General features: G+C 38.4%; 1 protein-coding gene across 1 annotated transcript; it reads left to right on the top strand.

Annotated features, from left to right (window-relative positions):
- Positions 1-16,595: 16,595 nt before the first annotated feature.
- Positions 16,596-16,958, top strand: LOC149152741 (uncharacterized). The gene has a single exon (XM_089443588.1). It carries the CDS (start codon positions 16,596-16,598, stop codon positions 16,956-16,958), a length of 363 nt encoding a protein of 120 aa, XP_089299714.1.
- Positions 16,959-17,951: the final 993 nt, after the last annotated feature.

Raw genomic sequence — 17,951 nt, 5'->3', positions numbered from 1 at the left:
CTTACCTCTGAACCTTCCAGAACCCCTTTGAAGATTTCTGACAAAGTTTGATTCTTCTTCCTCTTCTTCTGGAACATGACATGCTTCATAGTGATCTTCTTTGCCTGATGCTTTAAAAGCAGCTTCCCTTCTATCTGATGGACCTCCCTTTCTCATTTCATAAGCAGTTAGAATTCCATGCAGCTGAGACATAGTGAGAACACGGAGATTTTCCTTTTCTTCTACTGCAGATACTTTAGATTCAAACTTGGGAGATAAAGATCTTAGAATCTTTTGAACTACTATAGTCTCTTTTATTTCTTCACCCAAATTTTTCATACAATTAACAATCTCATCTACTCGAAGAAAATAATTAGCCACACTTTCATCATTATACATCTTGAGAGTCTCATATTGAATCCTGAGAGTTTGAAGTTTAGCTTCTTTTACCTGTTCATCTCCTTCATAGCTAGTGATCATTTTGTCCCATATCTCTTTTGCTGATTTGAAGTGCATGACCTTCATGAACTCTGTTTGAGATATACTTCCTAATAGAGTGCTGACTGCTTTTGCATTTGTTTCATACTGCTTTTTCTCAGCTGGATCTGTAGGAGTAACTGAAGGAAAGGCATAGCCTGATTCTACAATGTTCCAAACTTCTGTACCAAGAGATTGAAGATATGCAGTAACTCTTACCTTCCAATAATTGAAGTTTGTTCCATCGAAGACGGGTGGCCTGATTGATGCTTCTCTCTCGTAGTTGCTCATGATGAACGATCTACCTTCAAGCGATCAAGCTGTTCTGAAGGACCTGCTCTGATACCAATTGTTGGAAATAATACTGAGGGGGGGGGAATCAGTATTATCTAGCAATTTACCAAATCTTCCTTATTTGATCTTTTGAAATATTCTCGCATATCAGTACCATAAAACAATGAGCATGAATAAAGAAAATAGACAGTCACACCAAAGAACACAAGATGTAAGGTGGAAACCCAATGCGGGAGAAAAACCACCTGCTGCAATAATGTCTCTATCTTCTTTCAAGAAATTCTTTTTACAATGATTTTGTACTGGTGCAGTCCTTTACCAGCACGCAGGCTGCAACCTGCAAAGAGCTACAACTCTTTCTTGTTTTCCAGACTTCTCCTGGAAGGGAGCTACAACCCCCTACTTCTTTTCAAAATGATCAACAAGTATACAACAGATACAGTCTACTACAGATATCAGATCAGTAATTACAGAAACAACCCAGAACACCTTATGAACAGAAATATACAGTTAACAGATCATCTTGAGACAGGGACGCATATTTTCTTTCTGTGGCCTGCGACTGGACGCAGTATACCTTATGCTGTTCTGCGTGCAGACGCACTGTTCCTTTTGCTTGTCTGCGACCGACGCACACATCAACACTATCGCGCCGCGTCTTTCGCTTCAGAGACGCACCCAATACCACAGTCGCGCCGCGTCCTTCGCTTCAGAGACGCACCTGATCCTTTACTGTACTGCGTCCCGGCGCACTTTCCCTTCACTGAATCTGCGTCCCTTTAGATATAGAAGATAAGAGGACTTCAGAACTAACCCAAACACTCAGATCCACAGATCTGATTATGCGCCATATAGATCGTAGTCCATTAGAAGATTTACCCTTAAAGATATGGACTAGATCACACCAAGAGATGATCAACCAAGATGATGCCTAATCCAAATGAACTCCTTTGCTTTATATAGGCAAGCTTCTCCCCAAAGCGTGGAACAATACCACGAGCCGACACCAGAGAAACACGCAACCGTCGGCTAGATACCACACAAGAAGCCCCCACGAGTTTTTCTCTACCTTGAAATGTGTGCACTGGGCGGACGCACCTTCTGAACGGCTGGCCGGCGTCCCTAGACGCGGGTTCTGTATGGAATACCTGCGGGGACGCGCTTGCTAAACAAAATTTCCTGCGTCCTTCTTGATTTACCACCTGAAGGCGTTTGCCATCAAGTACAACACCTGAATCATAATGCCAACATTTGACCCATTGTGTCTGTTTATCATATACAAAGGAACGTAGATATCCTTCCAAACATTTGTTCACTATCTCAGTTTTCCCATCAGATTGAGGATGATAAGATGAGTTATGAGCTAACTGAGTACCCAGACAAGAAGATAATTATGTCTGGCATTATGATTTAAGTGTTGTCCTTGATGGCAACTCACTCAGAGGTTGGTACAGGTGATGGCAACTTAATCAGAAGACAGATCTCAGTACAACATGCCAAGGAAGCTCATACATGCCGTTTCGTTAATCCCAAGTCGCGTGTACACGCTAGTTCGATTCAGAAAAAGCGCGTGTATGTGGAAAGGTTCCTTTGGTCCATGGTGGTTAGTCCTTGGAAGTTGTGCCTATGATTTCGGACCATTATGTCTCGACGGGCGTGTCGATCCCTAGTTTTAAAGTTGATGGTATTGTGTTACTATGGTTTTGGCTCTTGGTATTGAGAAAGGCCTAAGGCTATATAAGGAGAAGAAGATCATTAGGCAATATCATCTTTCGACAAGGCTTGAATATCTAAGAGAGAAAGAGATCTGATATGCAGGGTTCGGGTTGCTTGATATGAGCTAAGGAGAAATCACATCGGCGGATGGAAGACTAGATCTAAGGACAAATCGGGATCTAATGGTTTGAAATGCTCTATTATGATATGGTTGATTATGCGTATTTCTAGATCTGCATACTGTCGCAATATTATGTTCTGGATCTAACTGATGTCTGGTACAGCTGCAAGTTGAGAGAATCTATTTTTAGATCTGTACGCAGGTTGACTTAAGTAAAAACGCGTGTACACGCGGGTTTCGCTCATTGAAGTAGAGTATATCTCTTAAAGCTTATTTTTGGGTTTTGCAGTTGGATCTGACTGTTATTGCAGAGTTCTGTAGACTGCTCTGGGTTCTGGTATCTGGTGATTGACAGGGTTCAGTGGTTCAGTGATTCAAAGTTTGATAATTCTAGTATTGGTTGTTTTATGCTTCATGGATCTGTTATGAAAGTTGAATGAATTGGGTTCTACAGATTGAATGATGTGCTTCAGGAATATCCAATCTGAAAATGTATGAAAAGTGATACCTGAAAGAAAGAAGATTGTAGGCCAGCACCTACGTACTAGTATCTTGGCTAGTACAAGAGCAAAGGGGGTTGGAGCTCCCTTCCAAGGAAGTTTGGAGAACGAGAGAAGGTTGTAGCCTTCTGCAGGTTGTAGCCTGCGTACTGGTACAAGGCTGCACCAGTACAAAATATTGTAAACTGAAGTTTCTTATTAAAGAAAGATAGAGACAACTTGCAGCAGGTGGTTTTCACCCACATTGGGTTTCCACCTTATATCTTGGTGTTCATGTGTGTGGTTTTTGATCTGTTCTGTTATACTGCACCTGCTTACTGTTAATGTGGTGAATAATGTCCTGATGAACTTAACTGAAGAATAAGCTAACTAAATTATGAGTTTTCTTCTTATACGCTGTTTTACTTAACCACAGTAGCGTGTACACGCTGGTTCACCTAACTGAAGTAGCGTATATGTTTCTGAGCATTGAAAAGTTTGATTGATCTGATAATACTGATTCACCCCCCCTCTCAGTATTATTTCCAACAATTGGTATCAGAGCAGGTCCTTCAGAGAAGCTTGATCGCTTGAAGGTAGATCATTCATCATGAGCAGCTACGAGAAAGAAGCATCAATCAGGCCACCGATTTTTGATGGGACAAATTTCAATTATTGGAAGGTAAGAGTTACTGCATATCTTCAATCTCTTGGTACAGAAGTTTGGAACATTGTAGAAACAGGCTATGCTTTTCCTTCAGCTACTCCTACAGATCCAGCTGAGAAAAAGAAGTATGAAACAAATGCAAAAGCAGTCAGTACTCTATTAGGAAGTATATCTCAAACAGAATTCATGAAGGTCATGCACTTCAAATCAGCAAAATAAATATGGGACAAAATGATCACTAGCTATGAAGGAGATGAACAGGTAAAGCAAGCTAAACTTCAAACTCTCAGGATTCAATATGAGACTCTCAAGATGTATAATGATGAAAGTGTGGCTAATTATTTTCTTCGGGTAGATGAGATTGTTAATTGTATGAAAAATTTGGGTGAAGAAATAAGAGAAACTATAGTAGTTCAAAAGATTCTAAGATCATTATCCCCCAAGTTTGAATCTAAAGTATCTGCAATAGAAGAAAAAGAAAATCTCCGTGTTCTCACTATGTCTCAGCTACATGGAATTCTAACCGCTTATGAAATGAGAAAGGGAGGTCCATCTGACAGAAGGGAAGCTGCTTTTAAGGCATCAGGAAAAGAAGATTACTATGAAGCAAGCCATGTTCCAGAAGAAGAGGAAGAAGAATCAAATTTTGTCAGAAATCTTCAAAGGGGTTCTGGAAGGTTCAGAGGTAAGCTACCTTTCAAATGCTTTGCTTGTGGGAGAGTAGGTCATTATGCTGCAAAATGTCCTTATAAGGATAAAGGAAAAGAACCTGCTAGATGGAACAAGAAACAAAGTGCAAATAAGAAAAGCTACTACACCCATGAAGATAGTGATGGCTTATCAAACAGTGATGAAGATGAACAAGGTAATAAATATAAGCTGTTAATGGCATTTGAAGATGATGATTATGAGGATGCTGTAGATGTGGATAATCTCTATAATGAAATCACTAGACTCAAGAGAGGCATAGAAGAAAAGAATGTGATCATTGATACTTTGCAATTTCAGATTGATGAAAAGGAAAAACATTTGAAAAACTAGAAGGTGAAATTGTTGGTCTCAGAAAAGAAATTGAGAAAACAAAAGTTATTAATCTTAAATTTGTCAAAGGATCTGAAACTTTGGATGAGATTATCAGTGTGCAGCCGTCTCCTCTAAACAAGACAGGTTTGGGCTATAATGGAGAAACCTCTCAAGCATCCACCTCAAAAAGTTATCTTGATGCAGCAAGAAGAAATGAGCGGAAGAACAATGAAGATAATCAGGTAAAGCAGGGACGAATTACAAACAGAAACTATCAGGGACAATCCTCCTTAAGGATGAACAAAAGCTACAACCAACCACAGGTAAAATCTTCTCAGTTTGGCTCAAGAATAGATGAAAATAGAAATTACAATCAATTGGCTGGTAGATTCAATAACCGCAGAAGCTTCTTCAATGGACAATGCTTTTCTTGCCACAACTTTGGTCACAGAGCAGCTCAATGTGTTGCATATAAAACAATCATGACTAGGGAAGCTCAAAAACAAAGAAGTATGACAGGGATTACAAAAAGGACCTATAACAACTTTTCGGTTCTTGAAAATGAAGTTGAATGTTCTATTTGCAATAATTTTGGTCATAAAGACTCTGAATGCAGGAGCAGGTTTCAGGAGAAAAAGGAACAAGCCACAAGCACCAAAACATGGAGAATAAAGGAACCTCAAACAGAAAGATGTGGGATAGCATTTTATGCAGAAGGACAGGAAAATCTATGGTACATTGACAGTGGATGTTCGAAACATATGACAGGTGATAAAGAAAAACTTGAATCTTATTCTACTTTAGAAAAGGGAAAGAAAGTTTCTTTTGGAAATGATACTCCTGCAACTATAAAAGGAAAAGGTATTGCTCCTTTGAAAGAAAAGGTCAAGGCTGGAAATGTTTTATATGTTGATGGATTGAAGCATAATCTTCTAAGTGTCAGCCAGATGTGTGATCAAAAAACCGAGGTTATTTTTAGATCGAATGGATGTCTTGTTCGTGATCTTGATACAGGAAAAACAGTTCTCAAGGCAAAAGAACTCCAAATAATCTGTACATATTTGAAGAAGGACAACAACAATGCTATCTTAGCAAGGATGAAGAGCACTGGTTATGGCATCGAAGGTTGGGACATCTAAGTTTCTCACAAATAAGGAAAGCATGCAAATATCAGGCAGTTCGCGATCTTCCAGATATCAAAATTCCAGACAACACCATATGCAAATCTTGTCAGTTTGGAAAGCAAACCAGAACTAACTTTCCAGAGAAGGAAGGATCAGCTAGCTTGCCTCTTGAGCTAGTCCATACAGATGTATGTGGTCCATTTAGGAAAAGGACACCTCGAGGAGAAGAATATCTGATATTATTCATTGATGATTTCTCAAGGTTTGTTTGGTTAGGGCTTATGAAGCACAAAGATGAAGCATTCGAAAAATTCAAATCCTTCAAAGCATTGGCTGAAAATGAATCAGGACACAAAATTAAGTGCCTCAGATCTGACAGAGGTGGGGAGTTCACATCAAATGAATTTTTCGATTTCTGCGATGAACATGGGATAAGAAGAGAATTCTCTACAGCTAGAACTCCTCAGCAAAATGGGGTTGTGGAAAGAATGAACAGAACTATCCAACAAATGGCTCGTGCTATGCTCGATGAATCAGGTACTCCTGCAACCTTCTGGGGTGAAGCTGCACATGCTGCTGTTATTATTCTTAACAAAACAAATGTCCGAGTAAACAGCACTCAAACACCTCATGAGCTTTGGAGTGGTAAAACTCCTTCCGTGAAGCACTTCAAAATCTTTGGGAGCAAATGTTATATCAAGAATACTGATGAGCAACTTGGCAAACTTGAACCTAGAGCAGATGAGGGCATTCTTCTTGGTTATTCTCCACATAGCAAAGCATACAAGTGCTACAATAAAAGACTTGGCAGAATTGTTGACAGTATTGATATAGTGGTTGATGAGAAGGGATATATTCCTAGGCAAGTTCATCATGAAGACATTGAAGAAGATGAAGGTTACTCTCAAAGGCGAAATAATGAAGAAGAAGAACCTCAAGAAGAAGAAGAATCTCAAGAAGAACCAGAGGAGCAGACAAGAACGGAAGAGAAGACTCCATCCAGATATGTCCAAAAGAATCATCCAGAAACTCAGATTGTGGGGCAGAAAGAAGCAGGAGTACAAACAAGAAGGACACTTGCAGAAGCTTCAAGCTACTTGGCACTACTCTCCTCCATTGAACCACAAAATGTGAAAGAGGCATGCAAAGATGAATGTTGGGTCAAAGCAATGGATGAAGAACTTGAGCAAATCGAAAAGAACAACACTTGGGAATTAGTTCCTAGACCAAAAGATAAGAATGTAATAGGAACAAAATGGGTCTTCAAGAATAAATTAAATGAAAATGGAGAAGTAATTAGAAACAAGGCCAGACTTGTTTGTAAAGGGTATGCACAGCAAGAAGGAATAGATTTTGAAGAGACCTTTGCTCCTGTGGCAAGACTAGAGGCCATCCGAATGTTCCTTGCTCTCTCAAGCTTTCAAAACTTCAAGGTATTTCAAATGGACGTGAAATCAGCCTTCCTGAATGGAGACTTAGAAGAAGAAGTATATATTGAGCAGCCAGATGGTTTCATTCTTGGGAATGACCCAAACCTTGTATGCAGATTGAAAAAGGCACTCTATGGACTCAAACAAGCTCCAAGGGCTTGGTACTATCGGTTGGACAAATATCTTCACCAACAAGGCTTTTCAAAAGGATCAGCAGATAGCAATCTCTATATAAAAGTTGAAAATAACAAATTGCTAATTCTTGTTGTTTATGTAGATGATATTATTTTTGGCAGCAATGAAGAGACCATGAGTCAAAACTTTGCCTTGGTTATGCAGAAAGAATTCGAAATGTCACTTCTTGGAGAATTGACATATTTTCTTGGATTGCAAATCCAACAAAATGAAGGAGGTATCTTCTTGTCTCAAACCAAATACCTCAAGCAGATCTTGAAGAAGTATGGCATGGAAGAGTCAAAGCCAGTATGTACACCCATGGTTACAGGATGCAGCCTCAGTGCAAATGATGAATCAGCAGCAGTTCACCAACCCACTTATAGATCCATGATTGGGAGTTTGCTTTATTTGACAGGTACTCGACCAGATATTACACATGCAGTAGGAATGGTTGGAAGATTTCAAGCCAACCCAAAGGAAACTCATCTTCAGGCAGTCAAAAGAATCTTCAAATATCTTCAAGGGACCCAAAACTATGGCTTATGGTATCCTAGAAATACAGATCTCACTCTTCATGCTTACACAGATGCAGATTGGGCTGGAAGTGTGGATGAAGGAAAAGCACAAGTGGAGGTGCTTTCTTCATGGGTTCCAGATTAGTATCTTGGTTCAGCAAGAAACAAAGTTCGATTGCCTTATCTACAGCTGAAGCAGAATATGTGGCTGCAGCATCTTGTTGCACACAACTTCTTTGGATGATGCAGACCTTGCAGGACTTTCAAATCACTTGCACTCCACCTGTCTCTATCTTATGTGATAATACAAGTGCAATCAGCATTTCAAAGAATCCAGTCATGCACTCAAAGACCAAGCACATACCAATCAAGTACCATTTTCTTCGGGAACAAGTGCTTGAGCAGAAGGTCAAGTTGGAGTATGTTCCTTCTAAGGAGCAAGTTGCTGATATTCTCACAAAACCACTGCCCAGGGAAACTTTTGAATATCTCAGACAAAAACTGGGAGTAGTTGATGCTTCATCCTGTTGTTGAAGTTTGTTTGTTCTACAGAAAAGTTGGTATACGCAGGTTACGGAAGGGATATGCGCGTATACACGCGGTTTCATGATGGGTAAGTCGCGTATATGTTGGACGCTTGTTGCAGAAAGTATATCCGCGTACATACGCTGTTTTATACAGGAAAAATCGCGTATATGAAGTTCTGAACAGCAAAGGAAAACTCTGGAGTTCTGAACAGCAATGGGAATGTCAGAATTCTTCAGGCACAGTTTCAGGGAGTGCAACAGGCACAGGTTCAGGGGGAGCAGCTTAAAAGTCTCATAAAGCATTGTTGGCATTCAGATGTTTTGGTTGTTGGTTTCAGGAGAAGGAGCTCAGAAAGAAATCTTGGTTGCTGATCTAACAAGATGTTTATCAGATGCTGCTGGTGCCTTTCCTAAGTCTTGGTCTAGATCTGTTGTCTCTATGTCATGTATCTCTCTTGTCATATTTCTTTTATGGTGTCAAGGTCATGTAACGGCCTATGTTGGTTTCCCCACTATGCCTGGGATGAATGCTGTAATATAATTGGTTGTTTCTGATATGTCCCCTCTTGGTAGGGAGTATGGATGTATGTATTGAGTCTTTTGGTGATAGGACGGTCCCTTATGGTGTATAAGTCTTGGTTCTTGTTGAAGAACATCTTTTGCAGATCTGGCCTACTGTCAGGGGGAGCACGAGTCAGCACAGCCAAGCAGAGGTATCAGCATGTCCTCAGGGGGAGCACAGCCCTTTGCCCTTGATGTCAAAGGGGGAGAGTGACTTGGTGTGGTGGTTGCCATCAAGTCCAAAGGGGGAGATTGTTGGCATTATGATTTAAGTGTTGTCCTTGATGGCAACTCACTCAGAGGTTGGTACAGGTGATGGCAACTTAATCAGAAGACAGATCTCAGTACAGCATGCCAAGGAAGCTCATACACGCCGTTTCGTTAAGCCCAAGTCGCGTGTACACGCTAGTTCGATTCAGAAAAAGCGCGTGTATGTGGAAAGGTTCCTTTGGTCCATGGTGGTTAGTCCTTGGAAGTTGTGCCTATGATTTCGGACCATTATGTCTCGACAGGCGTGTCGATCCCTAGTTTTAAAGTTGATGGTATTGTGTTACTATGGTTTTGGCTCTTGGTATTGAGAAAGGCCTAAGGCTATATAAGGAGAAGAAGATCATTAGGCAATATCATCTTTCGACAAGGCTTGAATATCTAAGAGAGAAAGAGATCTGATATGCAGGGTTCGGGTTGCTTGATATGAGCTAAGGAGAAATCACATCGGCGGATGGAAGACTAGATCTAAGGACAAATCGAGATCTAATGGTTTGAAATGCTCTATTATGATATGGTTGATTATGCGTATTTCTAGATCTGCATACTGTCGCAATATTATGTTCTGGATCTAACTGATGTCTGGTACAGCTACAAGTTGAGAGAATCTATTTTTAGATCTGTACGCAGGTTGGCTTAAGTAAAAACGCGTGTACACGCGGGTTTCGCTCATTGAAGTAGCGTATATCTCTTAAAGCTTATTTTTGGGTTTTGCAGTTGGATCTGACTGTTATTGCAGAGTTCTGTAGACTGCTCTGGGTTCTGGTATCTGGTGATTGACAGGGTTCAGTGGTTCAGTGATTCAAAGTTTGATAATTCTAGTATTGGTTGTTTTATGCTTCATGGATCTGTTATGAAAGTTGAATGAATTGGGTTCTACAGATTGAATGATGTGCTTCAGGAATATCCAGTCTGAAAATGTATGAAAAGTGATACCTGAAAGAAAGAAGATTGTAGGCCAGCACCTACGTACTAGTATCTTGGCTAGTACAAGAGCAAAGGGGGTTGGAGCTCCCTTCCAAGGAAGTTTGGAGAACGAGAGAAGGTTGTAGCCTTCTGCAGGTTGTAGCCTGCGTACTGGTACAAGGCTGCACCAGTACAAAATATTGTAAACTGAAGTTTCTTATTAAAGAAAGATAGAGACAACTTGCAGCAGGTGGTTTTCACCCACATTGGGTTTCCACCTTATATCTTGGTGTTCATGTGTGTGGTTTTTGATCTATTCTGTTATACTGCACCTGCTTACTGTTAATGTGGTGAATAATGTCCTGATGAACTTAACTGAAGAATAAGCTAACTAAATTATGAGTTTTCTTCTTATACGCTGTTTTACTTAACCACAGTAGCGTGTACACGCTGGTTCACCTAACTGAAGTAGCGTATATGTTTCTGAGCATTGAAAAGTTTGATTGATCTGATAATACTGATTCACCCCCCCTCTCAGTATTATTTCCAACATTTTCCTTCCTCGTCAAGCTCTCATAATATTTTTTGAACTGGGAGCTTGTCACCTATAACCTTCTTTAAGCATGAAACATGGAAAACTGGGTGCACTCAGGAAGATGTAGGAAGTTCTAATTTTGTATTCCATAGTACCAATCTTTTGCAACACCTTGTACATACCATAATACTTTGGTGATAATTTATTATCCTTCTTAGCTTGCTTGAGGGATATTTGTTTGTATGGTTGTAGTAGTAGAAATACCCAGTCACCTACATCAAAACTTCTTTCGCTACAATGTTGACCTACTTGTTGTTTCATTTTATTCTGCACCAAAATGAGGTTATCCTTTAAGAGTTGGAGAACCTTTTTTTGATGCTCGGTGTGATCTTCCACTACTTGAACCTTAGAATTTTCTCTTAAATATGATGTGATGGATGGTGGATGATATCCATAAAGTGCCATAAATGGGATCATTTTTGTTGCAATATGGAAGGAAGTGTTATACCACCATTCAGCAAGAGGCAATTATTTGACCCATTGTGTCTGTTTATCATATACAAAGGAACGTAGATATCCTTCCAAACATTTGTTCACTATCTCAGTTTTCCCATCAGATTGAGGATGATAAGATGAGTTATGAGCTAACTGAGTACCCAGACAAGAAGATAATTATGTCCAAAAATTTCCTGTGAAAATAGGATCTTTGTCGCTTACAATGATATTTGGGTTTCCATGTAGCTTTTGAGTCGTTTCAATAAATGCAGTAGCAACTATACTAGCTTTAAATGGATGAGATAATACAAAAAATTGTGCATATCTGGTAAGTCTATCAATTACCACCATGATGACACTCTTTCCTTCGGACTTTGGTAAACTTGTGATAAAATCCATTGAAACCTCCTCCCAACATTAACCTGGAATGGATAAAGGTTGTAATAGACCAGGGGTCTTAATTGTCTCAACTTTATTTTGTTGGCAAACCAAACATTCCACCACAAACTTTTAAATATCAGATTTAAGGCCATCCCAAAAAATTCATTCTTAACCCTATGGTAAGTTTTTGCAAATCTTGAATTCTCTCCTAAGGGAGATGTGTGCAATTCCCTAAGACTCTTTTGTTTGAGTTGGGAATTCTTATAGAGTTATAAGGGAACTTTATACCATAACAAATCATTTTTCCAACTAAATGTATCAGATGTACTGGGATCTTGTTGCAACTTTTGAATGAGTGCCCACACTTCTTTGTCATTCTTCCATTCATCCCTTACTTCATTTATCCAATCTGGTTGGATAATAGAAATGGCACAAAACAATGCTTCCACATCCTCATTCTTTCTTGAGAGTGCATTTGCAACAACATTTTGCTTCCCTCTTCTATAGATGATTTCAAACTCATAACCCAACATCTCTATGGCCCATTTATGTTGCTCTTCTGAAGATAATCTTTGTTCTAAAAAATATTTAAGACTATCATGATATGTTTTTACCTTGAAGTGTCTTCCCATTAGGTAAGGTCACCATTTCTTAAGTGCATGGAGTATTGCCAATATTTCCTTCTCATAAATAGCTTTGTGTAAATATTTTCCTTTGATTAGACAACTTTCAAAAGCAATAGGTCTCTCTTCTTGCATTAAAACACCACCTATTCCATTTCTTGAGGCATCACATTCCATAATAAATGTTTTTGTGAAGTCTGGCATAACTAAGACCGGTGCTTGGCACATTGTCTCTTTAAGATGTTCAAAGGCATTCGTTGCTTCTAGAGTCCAAGAAAATGTATCTTTCTTCGGTAATGTAGTTAGAGGTGCCGCTGTTCTCCCATAATTCTTAACAAACTTGCGATAATAACCTGTCAACCCGATAAATCCTCATAGATGCTTTATGGATGTGGGGATTTTCCATTCCTTAATGGATTTAATTTTTCTAAGGTCTACCTTAACATCTTCATGGGATACAATATGACCCAAATATTCCACCCCTTTTACTCCAAAGAAACATTTGGAGGTTTTTGCATATAATTGTTTCTCCTCCAATAGTTTGAGTACTCTGTCAACGTGTTGAACATGATCCTTCCAAGACTTGCTGTAGATTAGTATATTATCAAAAAATACTAACACAACTTTTCTAAGGAAGGGTTTAAAATTCATCAAACCTTGAAATGTAGAAGTTGCATTGGTGAGGCCAAAAGGCATGACCAAAAATTCATAACGACACTCATGAGTTCTAAATGTTGTTTTCAGAATGTCTTTAATCTTCATTCTAATTTGATGATATCCTGAACGAAGGTCTAACTTGGTGAGGTAAATTTATCCATGGAATTCAACCAATAATTCATCAATGACAGGAATGGGGAATTTATCTTTAATAGTGAGCTTGTTGAGCTCCCTATAATCTAGACACATGCACCATGATCCATCCTTCTTGTGTACCAATACTACTGGAGTAGAGAAACAAATTTGACTAGTTTGAATTATACCAAACTCTAGCATTTCTACAACCATGCATTCAATTTCACTCTTTTGGGCATAGGGATATCTATAAGGCCTGATGTTTGGAGGAACACTTCCTGGACTCGAATGAATAGCATGATAATGATCATGAATAGATGGGAGGCCTTTGGGAGTCTCAAATACCCTGGAATGATTGTCCAAGACTTTTTGGAGATCTGGAGAAATAGATGATTCCAATATGGGAACCTCTAGCAAACATAATTGTGCAATTACACCTCGTTGTTCTTTCTTTATAAGATTTGTTATACCCTTAGAGATGATTATCTTTCCCGGTTTCCCTGTGATACCCCTTAATTCCACTTCCTTTCCTTCCGAAACAAATTTCAGGAAAATTTCTTGAAACATAATAGTTATCGTACCCAAAGATTGTAGCCATTGGATTCCTATTACAACATTAACAACACCCATTGGAATGGAAAGCATTAGACTATTCAACACATATTCTCCCATGGATAGCTTGATGTTATGGCACTTTCTAGAGCAATTTATGGTTCCTCCATTTGCAACCATCACTTGACACTCTAGTGTTGGATATAGGAAGCAATTCAATTCCTTAGCTATCTTACACGAATAAAATTATGGGTACTGCCCTAATCAATCAACACTATTATCTTTTTCTTCATGATATGTCATATCTTGATAGTTTGAGGAGTGGTAATTTCGACCAATGCATTACAAGATATGGTCAGATTCATTTCTTCTTTCTCTAGGGTTTGTTCCTAGTGTGTATCCTCTTCTTTTGAAGTTTCTTGTTCCTTTTCTTCCTCCTCCTCACAATCTATGTAAAATAATTTCTTCTCAACACAATTATGACCTTTAGTGTATTTATTATCACAACTGTAACAAGGCCCCCTTTCTCTTTTTTCTTCCAATTGCTCTAGTGTCAACCTTGTAGGTTGTGGAAGGCTAAGGGCAACAACACTTTCATATTTATAGTTGTGAGTGGTAGGCTTCCTTGTTTCCATAATTTTGCTTTCAATTTTTCTTAACAACCTGAATGCCTTCTCCAATGAATCAAGTTCCCGAAGACAAACCTCATGTTGGACGTTATCCTTTAAAATCCCTATGAACACATAAATCCTATGCTCCTCTGGAATATATTTTACCCTTATATTCATTTTTTGGAAGTCCTCAATTTGCTCCACCATTGAACCCTTTTGTTTGAGATCTATCAATTGGCTAAAAAAGGTGTTTCTTTTTGTATCCTCATAATGTGTTATCATTTCTTCCATAAAAATTTCCCAAGTGACAATTTGTTTACGAGAGAAAATCCATCGATGCATACAAATTGATTGCGTTCCAAATATAAAGTTGCAATGCGTAACTTTTTTGTGCTTTTCACATTATGGAGATCGAAATATTGCTCCATCTGTAGTATCCATGTTACGATATCCTTGCCATCAAACTTACTCATATTGATCTTTCAAACATGGTGGGTCTTCAATCCAATGTTAGAGTCTATGAAATCCTGACTAACATTTCTTTTTTTCTCATCACGAGTTTCCTTTACTACCCTTTCGCCATTAGTAAGCATTTCTTGTAGCAACTTTGTCAAATCTATCTTCAAATTTTCCATGTTGCCTTTAAGCTTTGCTTCTATACCATCCATCTTAGCTTCCATGCCATCCATCTTAGCTTCCATGCCATCCATCTTAGCTTCCATTCCATTCTTTAAACCATCCATCTTAGCTTCAGTTACTTTTTTTTAGAAAGAAATTTGTTGCACTTGGTCTCGTAATTTTGATATATCATGTTGCATTTCTTCCTCTTCTTCATGTGTCAAAGTAGAGATTTCTCAAACAAGGCTTATGCAAATTAAAAAAAAAAAAAAAACTACACACCTTCTTCTTCTTCTTCTTCTTTCCCCGCTTTGTATGCACTCTATCTTGAAATGCATGTAACTCTCTAATTTTAGATCTCCAAGTTCTAGAATTTAGGCCTATGATATACCTCTGAGTCTTCTTTCCAACCTCGCAATTCGGATCACAATTGGATTCCCAAAGAAAGGGTTATGCCCAATCTCTCGTGATGGTCTAATTATAGATTGGTTCAGTAGAGAAAACTTGTATGACGTGCCACGTGTCACGGTTTCGACCTTAGGTTATGAAAACGATACCCAAAAAACTAAAGTCTGTCTAATTTTTGTTCCTTGTTACAAAATTTGAATCAGATGCTCAGAGAGAAATTTATGACGATTTTCCCAAGGTGACCTGTTTGCGATCCAATTCGGGAGCCTGCAAAAACCCTAAATTCCTCAGTTCATATCTCTGAAAATATAGCGAGACAAGATCTTAAATTCGGTCACACGGTTCATCACGATTTCATTTCAAATGGGTTTTAATTTCAGCTTCTGAAGCTTCTTAGAAAAACAATTATAGAGAAAATTCCACGATGACCTTTTTGAAGCAGTGAAACCCTAGAATCCAAAGCTTTGATACCAATTATTATGCAACTAGCTCACAAAATAGAAGAAAGAGATAGATCAACGACTTAAAACGTAGCCTCTTCGAGGGGAAACCTCCTTTACATTACACAAATGAACAATTCTTGGATGATACAAATTACAATACCTCCTTTCTATATATAAGAGTCTAATGGGTCACAATATAATCAGAGGCGACATAACAATAATAATGTAAGGGCACAACAATAACAATAGTAGGCTTCTATGGGGCACAATAATAAAAATATGGGGACAACATGGGCACAAAAATAACAATAAGGGGTACAATGACAATAAAAATAAGGGAATACGCTAGTATTATAGGGACCTAACATGGTCACATGTTAGGCTATGCCATTGCTCAAAAAACCCTCCAAATCGGTTATTTTTGGCCTTCCATTTTCAAGGATTGTATTCTGGCCATTCAAAAGTGCCATGAATGTCATATTTTTAACCGTAAGAAACGTGCCCTGCCAACACCCTTACACCAGTCATTACCATTGGCCCATCTGCTAAATGGGGCATAGATATCATGACATGTATCCCTCGCTCGGTTGGGGGGCATGGCTATATCATCGTCGCTATCGACTACTTCACTAAATGGGTCGAGATGATGCCCACATATAATGCTGACATTATCACTAGTGCTCAGTTGCTCTTCAACCATGTCATATCCCATTTTGACGTCCCTCAAGCCATTGTCACTAACCATGGATAACATTTTCGTGAGTACATGAAGGCAGAGCTGACTTCTCAGTTGGGTCTTCGACATGATAGCTCAACTCCTTACTATCTATAAGCAAATGGCCAATTTGAAGCAATTAATAAAGTTCTGATTACTATGCTTCAACGAACCATTAGGAAGAACAAAAAGGATTGGAACCTTATGCTATTCTCGGCTCTTTGGGCTTATTGGACTTCGGTTAAGACAACCACTGGATTTACTCTGTTCCAGTTGGTTTATGGTCTAGAGGTGACACTCCCAATTGAGAGTGAAATCCCTTCGTTGAAATTACTTATCAAACTACTTCTTAATACCTCACCTGAAGAGGAGCGGTTACTTTACCTTGAGAGACTTGATGATACCCGTCATATTACCGTGATGGTGATCGAAGTTCAAAAGAAACGTGTTAAAGTTCATTTCGATAAAAAAATTTCTCCACACGCTTTTGTTGAAGGCAACTTGGTTCTCCTATATGATTAGGCCAACGATAATTTGGGAGCTGGAAAGTTCGAACCTATCTAGCATGGGCCATATATTGCAAAGTGTGTCTTACAAAAGGGTGCCTATGAACTAGTTGACTATGAAGAAAATGCATTGTCATGTCCCTGCAATAGGTTGTATCTCAAAAAGTATTTTGCATGAGTTTCATGTAAATAATTTTGTACATTAGTGTGTGATTTCGTTGGTGTGTGCTTTTGATTTTTTGGTGTGATTGTTTTCTTTGCAAACATGTGTTTTTTTCTTACCTTGCGTTCCACTTGGTTTGCATATGTCGTCAAACCATTATGTTGGTTTTGTTGATGGTCTTTTTCGTAGCACACAGAACTTGTCTTCCGCAACTTGGGCACTCTTTTCCCATGATGGAAAGTTGGTCAATTTACAAAGTATTTGTCTGGGATGGACAACTAATAATATTTCCGAATACAGTGTAGTCATTGAACTGTTGTCATAAGCAATTGCTCTTGGCATTAGAAATTTAGTTATTAAACAACTCGTTGTTTCATAATAGAGTAATCATTGCTCAGTAAGAAATCCACAAATCTTGCGTATGTATCTACGTGTTCGATCACTAGAAAGAAATTTTGATTTTATCGCATATAACACACATTCCACGTAACTTGAATACATTAACAAATGCATTAGAAAATTATGTTCTTCATACACATTTGCGTAATTTATAAAACTGATCATATCACCATGACATATGAACACATAAGTAGAAAATAAAACATGCATATGTATATATATATATATATATATATATATATATATATATATATATATATATATCTATATATATATATATATATATATATATATATATATATCACATCTGTCATAATTTTTCATCAAAATCTCAAAAAATAAAGTGTTCCGAGACACATGGCTTTCAAAGCCTACAATAGTGCAAAAAACAACTAGAAAGGCTATGCATATGCGTGATGCTCGCGATAACACGAGAATTCCCTAATC

The sequence above is a fragment of the Pinus tabuliformis genome, chromosome 9 (assembly GCF_031772625.1).
Source record: "Pinus tabuliformis cultivar Carrire ecotype Pingquan chromosome 9, CPIR1, whole genome shotgun sequence".
Classification (NCBI taxonomy): domain Eukaryota; kingdom Viridiplantae; phylum Streptophyta; class Pinopsida; order Pinales; family Pinaceae; genus Pinus; species Pinus tabuliformis.
The sequence above is the reverse complement of the archived record's forward strand: the minus strand, read 5'-3'. Positions and strand labels throughout refer to the sequence as shown.